General features: G+C 38.1%; 2 protein-coding genes across 2 annotated transcripts; both read left to right on the top strand.

Moving 5' to 3' along the window:
- The first annotated feature begins 2,162 nt into the window (after positions 1–2,162).
- On the top strand, positions 2,163–7,229 carry LOC306838170 (SUMO-conjugating enzyme UBC9-like). The gene is made up of 7 exons (XM_079366186.1): positions 2,163–2,481; positions 2,736–2,821; positions 2,942–3,025; positions 4,071–4,143; positions 4,436–4,545; positions 4,727–4,806; positions 5,910–7,229. Exons 2-7 carry the CDS (start codon positions 2,756–2,758, stop codon positions 5,971–5,973), a joined length of 477 nt encoding a protein of 158 aa, XP_079222312.1. The 5' UTR covers positions 2,163–2,481; positions 2,736–2,755; the 3' UTR covers positions 5,974–7,229.
- Positions 7,230–16,289: 9,060 nt separating this feature from the next.
- Positions 16,290–23,594, top strand: il2rb (interleukin 2 receptor, beta). Its single transcript, XM_079366778.1, has 10 exons — positions 16,290–16,575; positions 17,438–17,535; positions 18,253–18,385; positions 18,591–18,657; positions 18,762–18,855; positions 19,137–19,282; positions 19,485–19,650; positions 20,244–20,328; positions 20,459–20,537; positions 22,135–23,594. The coding sequence occupies exons 2-10, from the start codon at positions 17,442–17,444 to the stop codon at positions 22,906–22,908; spliced, it is 1,638 nt and encodes a 545-aa protein (XP_079222904.1). The 5' UTR covers positions 16,290–16,575; positions 17,438–17,441; the 3' UTR covers positions 22,909–23,594.
- Positions 23,595–24,783: the final 1,189 nt, after the last annotated feature.

Below are 24,783 nucleotides of genomic sequence, written 5' to 3'. Positions count from 1 at the left end.
AAGCTACTGGCATAAATGTTTAATATGCTGTGATTAAACTGCACTTTTCTCATTGATTCTTTAAAAAGAAAAATGTGCGCTAAGTTTAAAGAGTTTTCTCGGCATGTCGGCTACAGATAGTTTTAAATATGTTTCTCCCTTTTGAATGTTTAGATTTCATGGCCTTCAAGTCCTTTACTCAGTAACCAGAACAGTAAATATTTAGCTTTATGTGGGACACATGAAGGACACAAGGTCAGAATACAGTAGATGGAAGAAATATTAATCAACAGAATTGAACGTCTCGGTTCATGGAATTATTAAAAACTAATTCAATCTCTGTTTTCTAGACATAAGCTGAAATATAAAGGTTGTGATGCAAATCACAAAGTTCAGGTATTAGTACTGATGACTAAATATGTTTTAATTGGTGCAGAATAAAATTTAAGAAAAGTTTGTGAAAAGTGTAGCAGTTAAAGTACACACAAAGGGAGTGAAGTTTTTCCTGGGAAATGATACAGCGTATATATATTTAAAAAAAAAAAAAAAAAAAGGGATGCTGACGCAGAGGAAATCAAAACCAGTTCAGTCCGGTTCCTGTGCTCGATTTGAGGTGTCTGGCAAGATGCCCGATTTTCAAAACAGAAAAAAGTTTGTATATTTTGGCCACAGAAGTACCATGTGCGTCATTAAAATGTGAATTATGTAACTGGTGTGGTACCAGAAAATAAACATAAATGGGGAAAATAATTTCAACTTCTGTGAAAGAATCCTGTTTTGAAATGTTTTAAGGTTGCATTCAAAACAAATGCTTAATTCAACCTGTATCATCATAATCTTTTTACATAGGTAGTTTGGCCTTTCTATTTTGGGATTTTTAAACACAGGAGGAATTAGTTTTTTATACAATTATTCATGATGTCAGCTGTTGCTATGTTCAATTTAGGCAAAAAGAAAACTGTAGAGGGCAGAACAAACGAGCTCTTCCAGTGGGCAAACTGGAACGACTATTTCACTTCGAACGACTCATTTTCAACAATTGATCTGGAGCTGTGGACTTTGTGTCTGCAGGGGGTAGGTATGAAACCAAAACTCATATTCTCAGAGTGGCAGAAGCTTCATTAGTCTCTCTTATTCTTTAGGTGGGTGATGGTACTGTTATTCACAGTATCATGGTTCAAAGCGTACACTTTAGGATACATAATTGTACCTCACATAATGTTGCTATTATTGAAGATATTTAGATAACCACAGCACCTGCTGTAAGGAAGAATTTGGGATTCCATTGCCCTGATTCAAGCACTGATCTTTTTGGAGCAGCAGCAATATGTAGGCACTGTAAGCTGATATCCATGCATCAATATGTTTATCAAATGCATGGCATATAATAACATCACTAAATACATTAGTACTGCCAAATTTGAGTTAAGCCTCAACCTTCAATCTTGGGAAATTAAGCAAAACATATGTGTCTACCTGTGGCTGGCTGCAAAAAATTTATCCCCACAAGTGTTAAAATGCAGAAATAAATATATGTACAGCCTAGTTTAAAAAAGGCTTCTGGTCTTGATATATTGATTCTTCAATGTTAATAAATGGTATATAACAGTTATATATACATTTGCATGATTACATGGTGGCAGTGCTGAGTTGACAGTAGGCGAGTTGGAAAGTAAGAAAGTCTGGCACTAAATTTCTTCTGAGTTGTTATTCCCATTTGAGTAGATGTTCATGTGCATTTTAAAACCTGGAAACTGATTTTTTATAACGTGTCTGACACTACATGAACGCAGGGTTAGCAATGCATTAGATCCACCTCTTCGTCTTTGTGTGAACGATAGAAAACTAGTTGGAGATGCCATCGTTGGGCTTCAGAGAAACCGTCACTGAGATGTCTATATTTAACGTCTTAAAGTAAAAAATAATGACCCTGCTTTCTCCTTAAAGCATTATGGAAACTTCCTGACTGTTTCCTTTACCATATCCTTCGCTCATGTAGACTAATGTTTTCTCAATTTCACCCATTAGGGTTAGACTCTGAAGTTATAGTTTTTAGCCTGGGAGTGGGTCAAAAGAGATGACTCACTCCAGGAACGTGAACTTCTCAGCGCGAATGCCACAACAAAGATGGCCGACCACCCTTGCCATAAGTTCACTCGGCTGTCCCGTATGTGCCTGAAGGTCCTGACGAAAAAAACAAATTGGGGTCCTTTTTTCTTGCGAATAGGCTAGCTAGTCGAAAACGGCACGAAGAGAGTCACTTTGTTAAACACAACTGTGATAAATCCCCATAAAAAACAACACCAGTGTGTGTCGATTGGAGTGTTTGGGTGATGTGGTTACCTGCTCCCTAACTGACCAGGTAGTTTGTTGTTGTTTTTTTTTAAACGTCGGAGGGTGTGTGTTTTTTTTTTCTCGGAGCAGCGTTGCCGATATCAAGCTCACAGTTACCCCCCAAAACCCCACGCCACTATTTCTGATAGTTAGCTGAAAGATAAAGACGTAAGTACAAAGGAAATGAGACCATGTATTGTTTGTCAATGTGATGGAGTTTCTCCTTCTTTTAGGAGATTGACTGGCTTCAATAACTCTTTATATAACATTTACAGATACAGCTAAGTGATGTCTGTGATGTAATGTCAAGTCCCAATATGTGCTACTATTTTATTTGAAAGAAACCAGGCTTCAAAAATCCATCTATCGATACTGTGAATTTAAAAAAATTAATGTGTGTTTGGGTTTTTTTTCCACCACAGGGGGGCGTGAATGAGCAGCAATGTCTGGCATCGCTCTTAGCAGACTGTCCCAGGAGCGCAAAGCTTGGAGAAAAGACCACCCATTCGTAAGCTCCATTTATAAAGTATCAATATTTTGTCCTGGCACATCTCCAGACTTGCATGTGTAGTATTACTATAAGGTCTCATCCCCCTCTGTTGTTTTGTGTCACCTATAAACCATACAGGGTTTTGTCGCCGTTCCTACGAAGAACCCCGATGGCACCATGAATCTGATGAACTGGGAGTGTGCCATCCCAGGAAAGAAAGGAGTGAGTTACTCTCTTGCATTGACACCAAAGCGAACAAACTTCTTACATTACATGTCAAAAGCTACTGATTTATTGAGTTATCATAAATCTCAATTAATTGTTACACTGTATAATCTGTTATAGCATACTAACTTGGCATTAAGAATGAATGCAGATGATTACAGGCAGTTTGTATGTTACAGAAATGTTGATACAATAGTTCTACACCAAATCTAAAACAACTTTAGCTGACCAATAGTCAAGTGTTTCTGCATGTGCACATTAATACTACTGTACGCCTCTTCATAGTGCATTTCTTTAGCTTCAACATATCAAAGCATCACCTTCATTACTCCTTAAAACGTTCTGCCACAATGAAATCTTGGTGTCCCAGTCTGTGAATTCCTATTGCTTCACAGCACTGCAGAAGTGCGAGAGAGTCGGGCACTGTGGAGGCTCCGCATACACACAGAGCTGCTCTCGCCTGCATGCTCGCCAATCTCGCCCCTGTAAAATCTCGACTGCGGCTACATCGTTCTTTGCAAGTCACAAAAAAAAAAAAAAAAAGTGGGACGCTTTTGTCATTTATTCTACAAAATAAAAGCAACTACAAGTGCAGTTGCAGTGTGGTGTAGTGTTACAGTCAAAAGGAATGTTCTGCTCCCACACTCACCTCCTCTCTCCCTCTTTGCCAAAACCACTTGAACAGGTGAGTGTGGCCGACATAATAACCACCATCACCACGAAATTTCTGTTGAACACACACACACCACAAGAAGACCGGAAACACTAAACAAATCAGTAAACAAACCGTGAAACAGAACACACAATCAACATACTGACATACTCCTACAACCTCTGTTACTACCTCCAAAGTTGGCCTTAAACTCAGAAGGAAGACGTACTGGCTCGCACTTTATCATGGCATGTTTCATTAAAGTTCGTTTTCAGTTTAATAATTGTACAAAAATGACCCCCTCCCCCCCTCATATGTTTCCACACAGTGTTTCGTGTTTTGTTTGTGTGGTAACCTCTGTCTTCTATTCTTTCTTTATTCACTCTTTAGACCTTATGGGAGGGAGGACTCTACAAACTCAGAATGCTGTTCAAAGATGATTACCCTTCCTCACCACCCAAATGTGAGTATCATTCAAAACCTCCTATAAAGAAAGAAGAAAAGCTCTGAGGAACAAAAGAGTCGGGAAACGGAATCATCAATCATCTCGATCAATTTCTCACATGTTAAGCACGTTTTTTTTTATGTTTGTTCAATGGGAAGGAACAGATAATTTTGCTGATATTTCAGGTGGATGTATTAAAAAAAAATGCTTTTATGCTGATTAAATGCTTGCACATCATAATTTGATTGTTTTATTTAGCGTCCATGTAAACGGTACAAATTAACCCTTTTTAACAAATCTTTCCCTCAAGGTAAGTTTGAGCCCCCGATATTCCATCCAAACGTCTATCCATCCGGCACCGTGTGTCTGTCCATCCTGGAGGAGGACAAAGACTGGAGGCCCGCCATCACCATCAAGCAGGTGTGAACACTCGCTCATCCCCACTGTCTTAATCGGCCGCAGAGGTGATAGATGCACTCGTTTCTTTAGTTAATCATGTCTGTTCCTTGAATGAGCAGTCTAACGAGTCCACCACAGAGTCATTGAGGAATCACAACACCCACAGGCTTCACATTGACTCTTTAACCGTCTGTGCTTTCAGATCCTTTTGGGAATCCAGGAGCTGCTGAATGAGCCCAACATCCAAGATCCAGCACAAGCAGAAGCGTACACAATTTACTGGTGAGTGAGTCAGTCTGCATTATTTACAGAGTGACTGTTTTTAAAACAGGTTAAAGAGACATTACCAAGTGAACTATTTCAAATGTACCCCACGTTGACCCGCGTTTTAAGTATCTCTCTGTAATTCGTTCTCACATCAGATGATCTGTGTTTAAGGAGGCTTTTTGATGCTGACGCGTATAATAACGACATCCTGCAATACGAGTGCAGGACTGCAGGAAAAGCACCGAATCAAAGCGTCTGTTTGGACACATCGTCGTGTTTACAAGAGGGACAGACAGGCAGCGGAGACTCTCTCTCTCTCTCTCTCTCTCTCTCTTTGTGAGGCTGATGTGATTCTTCCCTCTCTTATTGCTGCGTCTTGCTAGCGAGCCTCTCTACAGGACGCCCGTCGGTTGTGAAAACAGAGTCGCAAGTGAAGCTTTGTTTTGAAATGGGAGTGGTGTTGTCGGCAGTTTGCAAAAGTGAACCCACAGTTTGCAACTTCATGCAACAAACTGTGGTCATTGTTTTATAAACTGTGCACACGGCTTTCCAATGGGAATCCTTGCTCTCACTGAGGTCTGGACGTCGATAATTTCCAATCCCAAAAAAATATTACCTTCTCTTGCCGTCTCTCTCGTGTGTGTTATTTTTACGAATACATAAAAGCAGATCAGTTATATACTTGGGCGGTCATAAATACTCCTGAGCGCTCCTGTCCATGTATCACCCATGTTTGTGTAGAAACTCTGCCTCATGTAATGTCACGATTACCTCGTCCCCCTAGTGGGAAATGAAAGTACTGCAGGCAACACAAGGTCATTTTCATATAATCAATAGAAATGTTGGCATTTTTGCCATTTGTAACAAACATGTTGATGTATAATTGATCAGCACTGCTGAACTGTAGGTAGGACTTCAGGTTTATAAAACACACATAGGGGAAAGTGACTGCGTAATTTAGTCTGAGGTGTTAAATCCGTTTGTGTATTTCAACATTTCAGTGGTTCTGAGAAGGAGTTTAGATTTCTAAGTGGGCCGCTGCAGTTTTTTTCTAAAGAAACGTGTGATGTGGTTAAAACTGGGTTTTTTTTCCTTTTTTTTCTTCTTTGACATCACAGTCAGAACAGGATGGACTATGAAAAGCGCGTACGGGCACAGGCCAAGAAGTTTGCCCCGACATAGAGAGGAGAGCGGGCCTTCACCCCGCCTGGGCCGCCTGAACTGATGATAGAGGTGACGATGAGGAGGCAGTGCACTCGAAGGACCACTCCAATATAAGAATCAAGTTTAGGTATTATTATCATCATTATACAGTCACGCAGGTGAAAAGTCAGCCTGTTTTTTTACTTCTCTTTCTTTTTGTTTGCAACAAAGAAACGTTCATGATTTAACACGTCTGCAACGAACTCTTGTGCACATTTGATGATCAACATGGTGGTTCACATGACCATTGCTTTAAGTAATCTTGTGTAGTCCATATCTCCTGTATTTTCATCATGGGCCATGTCTATATTACTACTTTAAGTTATGATAATGTAGAAACAGCGCTGTAGGGATAAGGTTTTATGTCCTAAATGCTTTCTTTTTCAAGTTCAGTACATTTTAGCAGAAGTAGAAGTTTCACTTTTTAATTCATTTAGTTTTCATCAATCCATCAAATCCCCCACGAGTATTATAGACAGTGTTTCATGTCTGCAGGACAAAGCAGTAAGACAATAAATGGAAGTACATCCTTGTATTGTTGCTCCCTTGGTACCTTTGTTTGACGAGTTTACAGAAAAGCTTCAAACGAGTTCAGAGAAGCCCGTTAGAAAGACCACATTGGCTCGTGAGCAATATCACAGATAGAGGTTGGAAGCTCCATCTCCTCAGAGTAGGGAGGAGTTGAAGATTTTTCTCTGAATTCAAGCTATATATCCGTTATAGTGATGAGGGAAATGCAGATTAAACACCAGCATCATCACCATCTGCTTCACATAGTTTAAAGTGAAGGAGTAGTTTAGAGGAAAAATTTTTCCTGTGTTTTCTATCGGCTCTGTATTATGAGTATCATTTAAAAAACAAACAAAAAAAAAAACCCATCTGTTTCAATAATTTCTCCTACATTACTTTAAAAAGTCAAACATAGATTTGAAAAAAATGAAACGTCTGTTACAACCGGGCGAGCAGAAGCTGAAGGATCTTTATTGGAATGGCCTCTCAACCAGCAGATGGAGGCAGACGAAAAGTGCACTTGACAAGTAAAGCAAAGGCTTGACATTGTTTTGCCTCTGAATAAATGAGTGCATGTACATAATATAAATAAAGACAAATTGTGGAAGTTATGTTTTATATTGTTTTAGCCAGTTGACATTTATGTGTGGTATTATAACAAAAAAAAAACATTAAATGGCATTGAATTGTGAAATAAAGTTGAATAAAAGGACATAAGAAATGTGTTTTGTTGTGAGCTTATTGTCATAGTCATAATAAAATGTTACGACTTAAACTTCCTGTTGTAGAAGGAGAAGACACAAGGTAAAACTTCTCGATGTAAATCTAGCACATTAGCTCATATTTAGGGGGAAGAGTACAAAGAATATATTATGAGTAACCCAAATCTGACATGAAAACAATTTAAATTTCTCGCATCTAGCAATTTCATTAACTTTATTTAATTTTGTATACACGTGGATAAGCATGAAGCAAAATGAACCTCTATAGTGTTTGTAGTGCAGGCTTATGTGATGTAACTCAAATGAGATTGTCCTTTATATTTATTTAAAACGTTACAAATTCAGAACAATCAAAGACAAATCATACAATAAAACCTTTAGTAAAGGTACTGAATTCAGACTGCCTGACCCTAATTCATTGTACAAAATTTAACTTAAAGGTCACATACAATCCTCCTCAATTTCCTTTTTTTTAATTTTTCTTTTAGGTTCTTGTGCCACAGTCAGGAGGCACCGTTTTGTGTAACTTTTTTGTACTTAAAACGTCTCAGAGCTGCCCTGAACATGCCTGAAGTTTCTTTAAAAAAATCCATTCTGACCCTGTTTTTGATCATGCTGATAAAACCCCCTCTATTTAAGCCCTGCTCAGAACAGGCTGTTTCTGTGTCTGTAGCTTTAAATGCAAATGAGCGGTGTCTGACCACGCCCCTTTAGAAGGGCTTGGGTGGCTCGGGTTTTCCTCCCCACACCTAATTGTTTACAGTAAAGGCCCTGACACACCAAGCAGGCGAAAAAGAATAAGTAGGGTCAAAGTCTGTGGCCTCTTGTCACATTTGTTCTTCGCCGAAAAGTTGCACTTGACCAAAACACAGACTACAGCCGATGGCCATCCGCCTTTTACATTCTGCACATACGTGGAAGGAAACAACTGTCCATGCCAGCAGGCAGTGGTATTCCGTTGTTATGATACGAGACAATCATTTTCACACCGCTGTCAGTCACCGCTTAACGATCTCCTTGGCGTGTCATTCAGAAGAGACTCAGAGGACCGAAAAAACACAGCGCTGTGAGAGAGTCACCCACCTGGGGGAGGGGTTACTGCCCTTTGTGATGTCACAAAGGTAAACATTTTCAGACAGCCTGTTTGAGCACACGTTTTCAGAAAAGTGGAGCAAATTTAGTTATTAGCTGTACGGTAATTACATCAAATTTACTCGTTATCCTGTTGCCATTATAAACACAAGTGTCTTGGATTCATTCGAGATGCTTAAAGTAAATCTTGAACTGTAAGTGGTTTACTGTGTTGTAATGGTGACTACGTTGCCTGATGGTCCTTTCCAAAACCGACCACGTACAAGTCAATTCCCCATTTTTTTTAAAATTCTTTTACATGACAAGCTCCTAATTCAGCCAGTAGATGATGGCTCTCTCAGGTTCCTTATCAGGGATTCCTGATGGGTACAGAAAACGTCTTTCTTCTTCTCTACAATAGAAGAGAGGTTCTTGCTTATTCAATCCAAGAAAGTTGATCGCAGTACAAAAAACCCCAAAACAACCAACCAAAGAGTTATTCTCATGTTTATTTAATGTATCTTATTTTGGAGGGTTTTGATTTATATTTTGTACTTCTGTGCAACAACTTGTAAATAATCTTTGGATTGTTTGTTTAAAACCAATCATAACATATTTATCCATGAAACTTAATAGTATGAGTAAGGAGTATTTTACACAATAGGCTTTACTGAGTTTTACTTTTGTATGTCATGTACTGTGTTATGTTTTCATATGTTTTGCATGACATTCTTCAAAAATGTAACACTTTTTTTAGTCTTGGAAAGTTTTTTTTTTTTTTTTTCTCAACATGACCTCTTTTAGCCAAAACCACACAGAGCCAGCAGTGACACAGGTTAGTAACATTAAATGTTTTTCCTTTTTTGTATCTGTTTATTTGCTTGTGCATGCTAACGTAGTGGCATTGTGGTTTTGTGTTTCTGAACATGTTGTGCTGGAAGTGAGTGCAGTAACAGCCCATCAGGTGCTGCCCCTGTCGCTGCCTCTGCATCTTGGGTCAGTCTGTTCAGGTCTGCCCTGCAGATCTATCACAGTTTGGGTCAATGTCTTTCCAGGTGTGTATTAATGTTTATCTACACTCCTTTGATTCTGCAGCAGCTCCTCCTTGGTTACACACTATATGTCATGTGTTGTTTTTTATTAAACGGCCAGGTGCAGGGAACAAAAACATTAGGATCAGGCTGGCATTAGCAGGCTCCAATTTGTACACTCTCAATTATAAATTATCAATTAAAAATGTTACAATGTATGAATTCACATCATTTATTTTGAATAGATAGAACATAAGTATATTTAAGAAAAAAAACTAAAGTCTAATAATAAGCAGGAGAGTTTCAAAAATGTCTCTTTTCCATTCAACTCATGGATGAGAAAAACTGCTCCTTTAAAAAAACATTGAAATCCAGATGTGGTTTTAGAATTTGTTGGAGGAACTCAACCATTTGCAAAAACTTTCTTTTTTTAAACCAGAAATATTTCATAATCTGGAGGGGAATAATTATTTATTTTAGCAAATACTATAATTACCTGATCTCTCATTAATTGTTTAACCCTCTCCTGCTAGGAGAATATCTGCTAATTTGATATTGACATTTTTAAATTCAACACACTACAGTATGTATTAGATATATCATTCTGTTAATCCATTGACGTTCAAACAGATAATAAATCAAGGAAATACAAAAAAAAATAAAAAATTGCGGACACAATTTGTCCACCCTGCTCATTAAGTTAGCTTAGATGTTGTCATATAAATTTAGCCTACTATTTGTTGTTGGTTGTTTATTTCATCTATGAATTTAAAAAGAAAAAAAAACCGCTTGGTAAGGAATAAACAACATTTTCCTGAAGAATAATTTCATTAAAATTTGGGATTTGGCAAAAATTTAACAGAAGAGTTTAAAAATCAAATTTATTCTCAGTGAATTATTATCAGCAAGAGAAAAGTTTGCCTTCCAGCTTTTAATAAACATCTGTGAAATAAATTTCTATTTCTTAATTATTTTGCACATAAATGATTGATATTTTTTTTACATTATTTGTTTCCCTCTGCTGTTGCCTGCCATGTGCAATGCATTTTTGCTACTTTTGCATTTATTTAATATCTGTACATCTAGACAGACACTGGTTTTAATACTACCTCATGTAAATACTCTGCACATACTTTGTTCATCCTTAATGAGAGTGTTTGTTGTTAATAATACTTGTTTTGTTTGACTGTATGTGTGCACTTAAAAGTTAAGCTTTAATTTTGTTGTACAATTTTATAATGAGAATAAAGACAGTCTATTATATTCTATTATATTCTATATTGTTGAAAGATCCCAGATGATTCACCTCACTACACCACACTGAAGCAAGGGACTGCTCATTGTCAACAGCTGAAAGCTCGGCTGACACTTTTACCCCCTCACAGGGGAATTTTCACTCAAGCTGAGTTCAGGCTTAATTTAGCTAATCACAATAGTAATTTTTTACTTTTATAAACCTTATCATAAAAAGTTGATATGTGTTACATGCATAATGTGTACTTATAACATTGTAAGGAGTGTCATATTATTATGTTTTAGAATAGTTGGCGGTCATAAAACCGCTTGTGTAAGTGCAGGCTGTAAATCTTATTGGGGGTACTGGACTGCTCACATAGTGGGGTGTGTATAAGTGCCCTGCAAGAGATAAAGGAGTGTCCTGCAGCTGCATGAGAAACACACATATAACCATATGTGTCTTGTTTTTGCTACATTCCTTTTGACGTAACCCAAGATAAATATTTAAATTTTCATGACGTAAATGTAGAGTCAACCATAGTATATAGGAGGGAAGCACAAGCTTCTCTGGGGGTTCAGTCTTCCTTTTTGGGACTTGACTTCTGCTCTACACTTGTTCTGCACCTGTGATCAACTGATTTATATTCTCTTTTATTTAGCTTTAGTCACTCACTGGGAGAATAGCACTCTTTTGTAGGATTTGTATTATTTTGTAATCTCTGTATTTAATCAATTGTATTATTATAAAATAAAAGGAAACCTTCCATTGTAAGGACTTTCCAACAAAAACCCTTTTCCTTTTAGATCTTATATTTTCTTCTTGTTGGACCACGACGGACCAAAGGGATAGAAGACTATGGTAAGAAGCTTTTTGTCCCCATTGTTCCAATACCAGAGAGGGAAGCATAGACTGGGGAGGGACACTCCGCTTTAAAGTGGTTAGGACCCACTAGGGTGTGAGAGACCCAAGGAGAGTCCCCTCCAGGTAACGGCTGCGAAAGAGGCCTTTCCAGTATTAACAGCCTATGATCTGACCATAGAGGGGAATGACTTCAAAACTGTAATAACTCAATAACTTTAAAGATAAACTGAAAACTGTGTATTTCTTTAACCGCTCCTAATAACCAATAGTGATGTTCTAGTTCAAGGCAGCAGCAATATCTTTATGAAAGGCAGTTATTGGTCCTCCTGACGTCTCTCCATTAATGCATGTCCACAGGTCCTGCTTGTGCAATTGTGTGATTTAGGCCTGTGTGTGCGAAAAGCATGTCTCTGCAATAATAGAGAAACAGAATTTCCCCTCAGAGGATTAATAAAGTATATAAAATGAAATAAAAATTTAAATTAAAAAAATTAACGTAATATATTGTGCCAGGAACAAGACTTTGAATAAGTCCAATTACAAATAATTTTAATTTAAAGACAAAAATGGGCATCAAGCGCTGTTGCTCCATCAATGGTCAGTCCTTGTCTCTTTTTACGCATGTCTTGCCTCATTAGACCAGAAGGTCCATATGTGACCAGGCAACTTGGGAACATTCATTGGCAGGTACGGGCACAAGACAGATGAAACAGTTATCAACCTCTGTCCTCTTGTTCCTGTCTCTCTCTCCTATCATTGTTGTTCTGTTGTTGTTCTTTTGTGGTTTTTATAGGTTATCTCTCACGGTTTATAAAATGTGTTTTTGTGGCTCATCTGCAGCTCAGTGGGCAGAGAGAAACTTCATGAACCAGAAGCTCACCAAGAGGCTGACAGAAATTGTAAGTACAAATTGCAAAGTGAGGTCTTGCTTCCTACCTCAAGACCACAACACCCCTCCCTGCCCCCCCCCCCCCCCCCACACACACACACACACGCACAAACTTACACTATGTCCTAAAGATGAAACACAAAAAAATAAAGTGTGATCTGAAACCAAACACTTTTTAAAGTTGCTGCTTATAAGGAAACAGGATGAGATGAAGTAGAACCATATTGTGTGCACATGTATATAACCTAAATAGACTGTGTAGACTGTACTACAGAGAGCTAAGTAAGCTATCTACAAAGGTAAACATGGTCAACATGTAACCTGCAAAATATCAACGAAAGCAATTAATTGCCCCTGGGTCCATGTTTTATACTGTTAATCATCTGCGAACAAAATATCCTGTCAGTTGTGCTCAGCTATTAAGTGTTAAGCCAATTACTGTTTCTTAAGTGCACAAGCCCCTTAAACCTTTTGATATCAAAAAAACATTTTTGGAACATTAAGGAACAAATTGCAACCTTTTAATTGAATTTTCGGAGGCTTTTGATATTGTTGACCATATCATTATTTAACATAGCCTAAACAGTCTCACATTTTCAGAACAATCTGTGTAAAAAATGTATCAAACAGATCTCAGTTTGTGCAAGCTGAAGGCAATAATGACCTTTTTGATCTCTGGATATGAATTGTATACATTTATATTTGGTGTCATTTTGTAAAATGAAATTCCCTTTTGCAAATTCAACTTAAATCATCTGACAAATTTTCTTTTTCTTAGTTTAAACCTAATATCAAAATGTGTGTTCCAAGCTAAGTATGCTATGGTTAACATTAAGCCTGCTAAACAGCAATATGCCAGTTTTATCATTGAATTCACACGTTGACATTACCTTTTAGCTTAAAGCCACACTGTGCAACCAGTTTTTTACGATTTGAAATTCCCTTTTACCCAGCGACAGCAATCCATAAAATGCTCTAATTATAAGACAACGATGTGGCTGCAGGTCTGTGACTATCTGGATACCAACACTGATCTTCTCACCAGTATTAAATGTTGGGTTGAGTGTTTAAGATCCTTAAATGAAAAAACTTGGATGGTGAACATCGTGAACATTTAGCATTGCCGAGACTTCAAATATTTTAGCCTACTAGCATTAGCTTTAGCTCAGAGCACCACAATACACAAGTCATAGCCCCACAAAGACTTGCTAAAGCGTGCATTGCTGTAGACGAAACGTTTTCTGAGATATAGTTTTTGTAATTATTAAAAGTGTGCATAAAACATGTTGTGGCATTCTAATACACCCTTTTTTACCACAGGATGTTCAGCTTTTTAACTCTTGCCCTTGATACCAGCATTTAACTTCTATATCTGTTTATGTTTCCCACTATACCTGAGTCATTAGCTATTAAATGGAAAGCAGATATCTAGTGTCAGTTAGTAAACTTTCTTAAACCTGTCATACATATACATATGGCTACATATGGTTTATTTAAAGAGCCACAGGTTTTATCGGTATGAGTGTGCCCTCACTAGTTACTGTTGTCACTTCCTCCCCACTGAGCACCTTCCCGTTGTTGCATACTGAGGATGGTGACAGTTTACTCACACAAACTCCTCTGTGGTCTCCACAACACCTCCCCACCTCAGGCGGACTTTGACCTTTCAAATAAAAAGAACACACTCTCTTGCTTACTCTACATCCTCTGCACTCGTAAGCGGTTGTCCCCCCCTTTCATTGCTGCTGATGCTGACACCTAAGTAACTGCAGGAACTTGCTTTAGGGGGGTTTGGGGGGAGGGGGGGTGAACCAGACTGATCACCTATGGCCTTGTGCAGATCTGAACCCGCACAGGGGCCCAAGCCAGACAGCTGCTGACTGTTGAGTTTATGCACATTGTGTTGCAACAGTTGTCTTTTTTATGTGTGAATGCTTTGTGAAGTGTGGATGACTGTTGCACAATGGCCCTTCATTGACCTTTAAGACTGAGATGAGCAAGATAAAAGTATGTTCGCAAAATCCTCGAAAAGATCTTAACTCTTCTGTCTGCTGCAATCGTAATTTCATTCTAAAAGTTTGACAGTAAGTCAGTAAAAAATAAAAAGAATACAAATGTATTTTTCATAAACCTTTTTCCCCCACAGCCGCAGCAGCATCACTATTCATATTGAGTATTATTCACATTTATTTTCATGGATTTTCTTTTTAAACTCTCCATAAGCACGCATTCATGTTCAAAGGAAAAAATCTTGCACAACACAATTTCTTTGTTTTTGGACCCTCCTTTTACCTTGGCCAAAATAATCAAATGTTACGGGTCTAAAAAAAAAAAAAAAAAAGCAACCCCAAAATGCAGACAATGTGATGTTGGGATTTGGTTTTATTTTCACAAGTAGTAGCATCCAGCATAATATGGCTAAATGTATTTGAAAGTAGTGTATTGCCCCGTATATCAAACTAAAGATATTAGTATGTTGAAGCTGTGTTATCTGCAGTTTCTGGCAGCTCTTACTCTTATTACGAAACTTTAAAAAGTAAACCTGTTACTCTTATTTTCTCTCTTAAGCTTTTTGCCACAAACGCTGCCACATGTACGCAGGAAGATGAGACCTGCTACACCCAGTTTAAATCGTATAAGTGTCAAGGCAGGTCGCTGTCAACCATTGAGTCTCTGTCTGCTCAAGGTTTTTGTCTGTTTGAAAGAAGTTTGTAACAATTTCTCTCCAGGTTTGTTTCCATTATGAAGTCCAGTTCTGAATGTGAAAGGAAGCGCCACCGATGGCTTTCTGTTTTTGCGAATGAGTCAGGTTTTTCATCTTCATCTTGTTTGTTTCTTGCCACTGTTGCTAAGTGTTACGTCTTAGACCTGATTTATGACTTTGTTTGTGAGGACCGTTATAAATACATGGCCCAAATTGAACTGAATAGTGGTTAAATTTTTATTTTCAAAAATAATGTCAACAAATGAGCATCTTTTTAAAGAAAACTTCAGCGATGTAATAGCTTTTTTTTTTCAGCAAAAACAAAGAGGACACATAGTTGTGATATAGAAAAAGTAAAGACACTTTTGCACCCTTTCCTTAAATAACGCCACAATGCATCTAACGTGAATTTAGATCACATTTGTCCTGATTTGGCGCTACATAAAGACAAATTGATTGATTTAAGCAACAAAACAAAAAAAAGATGTTGCTTTAATTAGAAAGTTATCGAAATGCATATGGGCATGTTTTTTTTTCCAAAACTTTTTTGATGAAACTATTCAGTTCTTTTCAGTAAGTTGTGTGTATTTTTTAAATATGAAATTGCACAATAGAAGCATAAAGACCCTTTATAGAGTTTAAATTAAAAAAAAAAAATCCTCCTTTTCGTCTTCTCATGAATAGTCTTAAAATGTATCTGTCTCCATAACCAAGGGTACTAACAGCTCATAGTAATGGCCAACTAACACTCAGAGGAAGTCTCTTGAGGCCTGTGGCTACAGAAATGAGAGGCTGTGTGACCTTTGAGTGACGAGCAGGCTGCAGGTTTAACTTACTGCCTCATTTCCTCTATCTCTCTGTAGTATCACTGAGGTAGGACTTAAGTGTCTGCAGTGGTTGCAGCAGTAACAGCAGCGGTTTTATCTCTGTAAAACTCTTTCACAAGGTGTTTTGCATCTTAAATAACCCCATGGTGCTATATCTGGTATCTTTAGCCTAATTTTCACTCTGAATCTTTAGTTTAAAATGAACTCCATTGACGTAACCACTTCATACGAAAAACCTCCCAGTTTACCTTTATACAACCACTTTGCGTTGTGATTGAAACCGGATGTGGTGTGTTTTGTATTTCTTGTTTTCTCTGCAATTATCTTTAAAGCTGTGATGGTGGTGAGGTCCAGGTAGCTGTTTCTCTACAACTGAGAAGTCACCCCCCCCCCCTCCTCCTCCTCCTCCTCCTCACTGCACGGGGTTCGTCCTCTGTCACTACAGCTCACAGCTTAATGAGGCTTCCTGTTAGCCTCAGACGCAGGCTGGCTGTGGTTGCAAGTGGAAAATGTCATTGGGCACTTAAAAAGAAGAGAGAGGGGGGGGGAGTGAGGAGACAGAGGGATGAACTCGAGTGACATAAAGAGAGAGAGAGAGAGAGAGAGAGAGCAAGTAAGTTATGAGCAAGTAGAAAGAAAGAGACAGAAGACGAGGAAATCTTTTAATAATGACTTTGACTGTGTCCTCTCTGGGACCTCCTGCTGCCCCAAGTGACTAAAACCTGTGAGGTAATGTATTTGTTTCAAATATAATATATAATAAATTATATATAATATATAATTTACCTGTATCCTAGTTCTAGTATGTTTTTTAGAGTCTCTCCATACAACCTGTTGTTGTAAAGTTTGATTTAAAGGAAACAATAGTTTTTTTATGCACAGTTAATATTAAAAACAAGTGGCTTCGTTTGCACGTCAGCGTGTCAATGCGTCAGACACGTCCCTATTTGATCTAAAGTCCTACACAGTTGAAGCATGAACGGAAAAACGATCAGCCTTTGACTCAATCTGACTCAGTGACTCAAACTGGTGACAAATTTAGCGACTTTACAGTGAATTTTTGGGTCAAACAATCAATCCGAACGCTTCGACTTTTGCCTGTTTTTATTTTCTAAGAGCAGAAATGCATGTTCACAGAGACTAAACATCAAGACATCTAGATGAAACCAAGAACAAATGTGCCATCTTTCCTCAGCTTTCTTTGTCAGCTGAAAATGTAATACGAAGTCAGTATATTCTCTGTTCTGCACTAGTACAGGTGTTTGCAGTCCAGTTTCACTCATAACTGCTTTTTGCAGCTGCTTCTCAGGTTGCGTGTGGATCTGGTATTGTTTTGAGTTTCATACCGAGGTAGAACATTGTTTTGGCAACGAGTTACTATGGAGGGAAAACCACCACTTTGAGTAGAATAGAATAACTTTGAGTGAAAAAGTCTATTTGCGTTATAAATTCACATAGATTCTGTTTTTAAACATGGAGGAATGTAAACTGTACAGCTTTTATTTTCCTAATGTCCACTCATACTCTGAATATGTTATTGTATTTAACAGCATGGATTCAGATGTTCCGTACTGATCTTCTCCGTTTACAGTAATATGGCGGTCGTGGCCTTGATGGAGCTCTTCTTGTCCTCTTTGGTTCTCGAGGTCCTCTTTCCTGCAGCCCATTCTCACGTCAACCTCACTCAAGGTTTGATTAATTATGTTCAAAGTTTTATTAACCCTTTCATGCAGCTTTTTTTCGTTTTGTTCTTTTGTGAAAAAAATCATTCAACTGAAGCTGCACGGTCTCTTTTCTCCTCACAACCAAAGTGTTGCTGTAAGTGATATCATCGCCTCCTAAGGATTTATGGACCAAGTTTTCAAGTTTCGATTCAAACGCCTGTTTTAACCATTTTTAAAACTAGAAACCCTGTAGTGCTGTGGTACGATCGTATGGACTGGCTGAGAGGAATAACCTCATAACAAGCTTACTTTGCCGGACTTAAGCTCACAGCCCCTATGAATGTAATAGTATGCACAATCCTTAGTACAGTTCAGTAAAGGCCAACAGACAGGATTTTTGAGCAGAACCAGAATCAATGGTGGACAACCATCTGCTACGACTGGATGAACTGAGAAAGTACTTAAAGAAAGAGAGATGCTGAAATAGTTGGATAAAGACAGAGTCAATCAAACCTCTCTATACATGTATATATACATATACATATACAGCACCTGTCATAATGTGTTGATCTAAGGATAGAAAATTATTTAAACAGAAAACTAAAATCCTTCAAAGGGGGATTTTTATGATAAATCTCATATATGCACATTGATCAGTAGTCTATCTGAATGTCCCAGATGAAGGACAAGTCCAATAACACTGATTAAGTTTTTTTCTTCTGTTGTGTCTGTCTCGCTCAAGGTCTCTCCTGTGTGAACGACTTGGTCAACAATGTCAGCTGCACCTGGTACGACTCTTCCCTGGCTGCTGGTGTGGAATGCTGGATCTCTGGAGTGAAGAAAGTCTGGATTAATCGAGTTCTCCAAGATAAGATGTAAGATAGCACAGATATGATCATCACTCGTGCTTGTAAAGTTCTCATACATGATCATATTTTCTCCATCGTCTTGAAGAATTCATCAAATTAAAGAAGCTGTTGTTTTGTTTTGAGGTTTAAATCTGACATGTGATGACATCAGTCCTGTCTGGTGGTCTAATCTGCAGCATTTAGTTATTAACAGTCCTTTTCTTTTTTTTAGGGAGAAATGCCAGATGAAACAACATGGGAACTCTCCTCCAGGCTGCAGTTTTGTCTTTGAAAATGAAGTAAGTCACCAATATATATAGATAAGCATATCTTATTTTTAACCTAATTTGCCCAGACAAACAAATCTGTCTGCACTGTTAAACTGCCTACTGTCTCCCTGCAGGAATTTAACTGTTATAGAACCATGCCTTACATTCAAATGGAGTGCGATGATGCATTGGTGGAGAAACTCACAAACTATGATGCATGCAATCACGGTGAGTAGATTTTATACCTATTCAGAATTACTCAGGTGTGCCAAAATGTAGTACATCTGTAGCACATCTCTCTGTCAGATGAGGGTAAATGGACTTGAGCTTAAATAGCGATTTTTCTAGACTTCTGTCTGCTCCAAAGAAATTTTCATTTTAAATTGGTGAACATTTTTAAAGCATCAGAAATGACTTAATTGTACACTTCTCTTCCCCCCCCCCCCCCCCCCCCCCTCCCCATATGTGTGTTGTGTCCCTGTATGATTGTGTGTGTGTGTTGGATTCAGTTCAAATGCATCCTCTCAGTGATCTTAATGTAAGCAGATCTGCCAATGAGACCCTGATATCATGGAGTCTTGGCACTCCTCACTCTATCTTCATAACTGTCATGACCTTTGAAGTTCAAATCAAACAAAAACACGAGGCATGGAAGGTGAGTGTTTTAAGCACATAGATTTATTAATTAACATTTTATAAATACATAACATATTTACTAAACTTACTATCATAACATGCTGCATTGGCATGATGGTAAATATGAGTCTGAATATAATTCAACATAAGTTGCTCTCTATTGAAATTAATTTGTCAAATAACTTGAGTTTCCTGTTAATATACACCCTCAACATTATCAGGAGGCCAAGAGGTTTTTCACAGAATACCAAAATCTAAGAATATGGTCTGGGCTGCCAAAGGGGCACTGCCAGGCCAGGGGGAGAGTCAAACCCTATGACTATAACGGCCACTGGAGCAACTGGAGTCCAACGACGTCCTGGCTAGAAGCGACTGACAAGGAGTCAGGTAAAAACAAGGAGTCAGGTAAAAACAAGGTTATATTTACAAAGGCTTGTATTTTGAACCAAGTTCGACATACCCAAGCTAACGTTTGTACATCTTGCTTCAATAAGCCTAAAAAGGCAATCGTGCTGAGGAGTCACACACAGCTGGTACTCAATCTAATTAATCAACCCAGAGTTTTCATGAGCTCCTTCACAAGAAGGAACAAACTTTTTTTTTGTATAAAAATTAAGGCAAAAAGTGTACGGCATGTACCGTTTGACGAAAAATACAATTTAGAGTTGCAAATATGCTTACTTTTATATTTTAGTAATACCACAACTACGAGACATTGGTACTTTTATATGTCTGTGTTGCAAGATACTATCAGTTCAGCATAGCAAAATTTACTTTCACATTTTAATACCTCATAATGAAAACTCAAATGGGAAAAAAATCTGGTGAGCAGTTCATTTAAGGTTTTTAATAAGCACTTTTTTCTTGTTTGAAGAAGTTGTAGTGGTGAGACTATGTAAATGAACGAGGCAATAGATCAAAGGGAGAGTAAACTTTATACATTTTACTTGTATAATGACATTATGCACTGTCTGTCTTAGATCAGGTAACGTGGAGAGTGGTTGGCAGCTTGGTTTTCTTCTTGGTTGTAACGCTGGTCCTTTTCCCATGTTGCTTGAGAAGAGGGTGAGTATAATGCCCCTGTGTATTGTCCAAAAATACTTGGAGTCATAGTCCCCTTTTAGTAATATAAATCTGAATGTGTGTGTGTACACTGTGCAGTGCGTCTAAGCTAACTCTCCTCTCTCTGTTGCAGGCTCCAGAAAGAGAAGTTGGTGCCAAACCCTTCGAAATACTTCCACACTCTCTACTCCGTCCACCAAGGAAATCTGAAGGTAAAAAACAAAGTTCTCAGAAAACATTAAGCCTTCCTAACACCATATCCTACCACATTCAATACGTACATTGACTCCAGAGGCTGTAGACGTTACCACAAAAACCTATTTATACATACAGGTAGTACAACATTCAGGTTGGATGTTTAAGTTACGTTGTTGCTCTGTGGAAGTAGGACATAGTCAAAGTTTCTTTAAACTACCTTTAAGGACATATTTTAATTCGCTTTTTTTCTGGAAGACAGAAAATGTTTTCTAACAGCTGCATCAAAAACTGTGATGTCATTCTTCTTTGTATGGGAGGGAGGGTGGCCAGTGCATTTTAGTAATAGACATCAACGTGTGACTGTGTTGCAGCTGATTTTCATGGCGTTGCACCAAGATTTCTAGCTAAGCTTGATTAAATGTACCCTTTGTTTGCACACATCTTATTGGATAAATGTACAACAGTAGACAATATTCTATGGAACAAATTCTATGAGCAGATGTTTTCACATTTTATATATATTGATGTTTTGGGAAAAAAATCGTCTACATGCACAAATACAGTTTTTTTGTTGTCATCTTGATGCAGTATTTTACAGCTGAATGTCAGTGTAGTAATCTTCAGGAGTCTTTCAGGAGCTGTCTTAATGGTGTCATGAAGGTGACTGACTTGAGCTCGTTAACAACTAAGTTGTAACAGAGTTTGTATCATTAAGAAAAAGGAAGGTGACAATAAAATATGATACTGATTTTATAGTGGCATAAATTACAAGGGTCCAAATGTCTGTGAAACTTCAATTACCTTATTTTAAGGCTTTCCTCTGTGTTTCTATCGGTCAATGTCCTCTAATGGCCATAATTTCTCTACAAGCTTCGCTTGCCGAACAAGCAGGATTTTGCCTACTAAATAAATTACCAATATTAAAAAGTAAAGGAGGAATAATCTTTGCTGTGAGGGGCTCTAAGTCATTGACTGACATCCTTGCACATTTTCACTTTGCTCTTTTCTATCAGACTAATGAGGGAGTGTCGGTGTGTGCCTGCTCCCCACTGAATATAGGAAAAGGATAGAGTTGTTATATCATGCCCCACATACAAAAACAAACAGTAAAGTTAAGATACCCCTTGCTGAGGTTTATCCTTTTGCTTATATTTAATCAAAACCTTAGATAAGAAGTGGATGATTTTTACAAAATCAAACCAATGGGAAAGCCCTGAATCTGTATTCTTTGTAATGACCAGAAGGGGGCAATGGCACTGGTTGCAAAAGACCAATTGCCTGGAACCAAATTATAAAATGACCAGACATCTCAGTCAGTTAACATCAAAGTAAATATTTTTCTTTTGAATTATTTAAATAATTGCTAGTTTAAAGTCTTCATATATGCATCATGGCTTTAATCTTCTAAATAATTCTCCCATTAGAAGTAGACTGAAGGGCATGGATAACTGAGGTTATCTAATGATAGTTATAGGTACAACAAGCAACCAAACATGCACTCACTGTTTTTAAAAATGTATGGCATAGTAATGATATGTTTCAAGAACACACATTACTTACAGTATGAAGTCATAGTTTAGCTGTTCACGAAATCACTGTCTTTTCCCCTAGAAATGGATGAACCCTCTCTCTGCCTCTGAGTCCTTCTTCACAGCCCTGCCCCGCGAACACATCTCCCCGGTTGAGTTGTGTGAAAACTGGGATGTTGTCTCCTCCATCTCTCCCTCATCCACCTCCACCAGTGCCCTGCTACATTTCCAATGCTCTGCAGGGTCAGACACCAGCGGGGTCAGTGAGAATACAACATCGGCTTCTTCGTCCGGCTTCTTCAACATGGGTTACTTCTCAACCTCCTCCAGGGGCTCAGCTCAAAAAGACCCCAACCCTGCTTACTTCACCTATCGGGATGACTTACACAATCTGCAAAACAACCACGCTCTCCACCTCTCCCTCTGCCCTTCATTTGACATCTCTCCAGCTTATGAGAGCTTAAAGAGGGAGCCGCAGAGCCCAGACTCTGGCTTTTGCATTGGGAAGGAAGATGAGGAAGACATAGATGACAACAAATTAGCATTTGTGAAAACAAAGGAGGAGTCAGGTGATCACCCAATCGCTCCTTTTCTCGTTCTCCCTCTTTGTCGGCCCGCCACAATGTGCCCCGCTTCGTCTCCTCAACCCCCTCCAAACGCTCCGAGTCCCGTTCAGGTGTCTCATGATAGCTTACAGGTGGGTGAACCTGTGGAAGCTGCTGCTGGTGGTAGCTACACAGCCTGGCCTTTGGCTGGTGCCATGTGCAGGTCATCGTCCATGCCAGTGGAAACCTGTAAAACAGGGTATCTGACCCTCAAAGAGCTGCAGACAACATTCAGCAATAAATCCATCTGAAAAAAAATTCCTTATCATGTATCTATTTTACATTATGGTCTGATCATGTGTGGAAGCCTTAGCATTGCAATGTGGAGGGTTTTGTACAATTTCGTGTTTGAAAAATTACTTATTGAAAATTCCAAAATTTGATGCTTTAATCCTAAATTGACAAATGTTTTGAGAGAGAAACTGAAGGCCTGCAGTGTATTATACAATTATCATCTCATTTAGTTATTGTAACAAATAGGTTCAATATAAAAAGTTGACTATATAGATATAACTAACAGATACGGAACCATATCCATGTGCTACATAACACCTTCTGAATGTAAATATCACACTGATTCTTAAAGCAGAATAACACATTTTCTTTTTCTTGCAAGCATTTCTTGAGAGTTAAAGCAAAACAGGAGGCTGGTATTAGTATGAGTGTGTTCATACCTAAACAAAAACAAATACATTTTTTTTGTATGTAAGTAAGTTTTTTTCTCCAGCAACATTTGAGCATTACAGTTGTTGATTCAAGTCTATGGCTATCTTGAGTCAAATAAAAGGTAGTTCTTTAACTTATTACCTTTTTTTTTCTGTCCTCTAAATAATGTAAACAGTGGAAAGATCTCATTTATATTTTGGTGCCCACTGTGGACAAATTGGTACCTTTTATATCTTTGCTGATCTGTAAACAAAATATCAACTTGCTGTCTCTTAAATGTGAAATATATCACTTACTTTGAGTTTTTCACAAACTACAAAATGGAAGAATTACTTATTCATTTTATTCAGTGAGGTTTGTGACACGTGTTGATTTTCCTCTCACTTTGTGTTTTTCAGTGTATTTCCGTTGCAAACAGTGACATCTGTGCAGGGACCGAATATAATAAAACTTCTGGTAGAAATGGGTCACCCTTTGACTTCCTGTCGTTTTGGAACAAGGGCTGATGGGTGGGCATGTGAGCGGACGTGAGAGAGCATGTGAGAGCCTGAGCTCTACGTGTGTGATACATGCGAGCGTGTGTGTGTTCTGAGTGTTTACATGTCCTGTCAGGTGGTCCTGGTGGTGTGCGTGTGTGTGTGTGTGTGTTCGTGAGAATAAGCGTGTGCATTAGAGTGTGGTTTGACATTTAACTCTGACACAACCAGCAACATCTGTTCAACTCTCAGGATTTACAATATTAAGCCATGTCAGTAAGAAACCACATAATGGGGTTTCTTGTCTTCTTTCCATTTCTCAAGAGCTGTTGTTACATCATACACACATTGTAAAAACACTTTGATGATTTAGTCAGAAAAAAATAAAGATGTTTTTAAAACAGAAAACATGTCTGCTTAAAAACTTTCCAGGTGACCTACTACGTTGCTCCAATTTTGAGAACAACAATTCACATCTGGTTAAAAACAGCAGAAGGACATTTTCTCTTGATGATTTAAATCTACGATACTGTAAATGTGTTTGTGTACTTTGTCCTTGCATACCCTTCTGTAATAAAACCTCCTATGTTAAATAACATCAATACAACACTAAATTACTGTGTGAACTTAACAGTTAACATTAAACCAAAAGATAATCAATAACAGTAAAGTGGGAAGCGATGACTCAATGATAAAAACAAAAGCTTCAATTTCACCTTAACAGTGTCACGTTTCAGAAAATTCTTTTTCAGTAAATATTTTACAAAACCAGACATGATTGACAATGAACTATCAATCATGACAAGTAAACAAACATCCAAAACAGCCTTAACACAGCTAAAACTTCATCCTTATTTTAAACTTGATCTCTTGTTACAAGTTTGTCATTGTACCACATTTGTTCCCAGATAACTACTTAAGCTTCTGCATCTTAAAGTCTTACCCATAAATGTACATGATAGAAAACCTTGTCCAATTTTATAG

This window comes from Symphodus melops, assembly GCF_947650265.1.
Source record: "Symphodus melops genome assembly, chromosome: 17".
Classification (NCBI taxonomy): Eukaryota; Metazoa; Chordata; class Actinopteri; order Labriformes; family Labridae; genus Symphodus; species Symphodus melops.
This window is presented reverse-complemented; position numbering and strand designations above follow the sequence as displayed.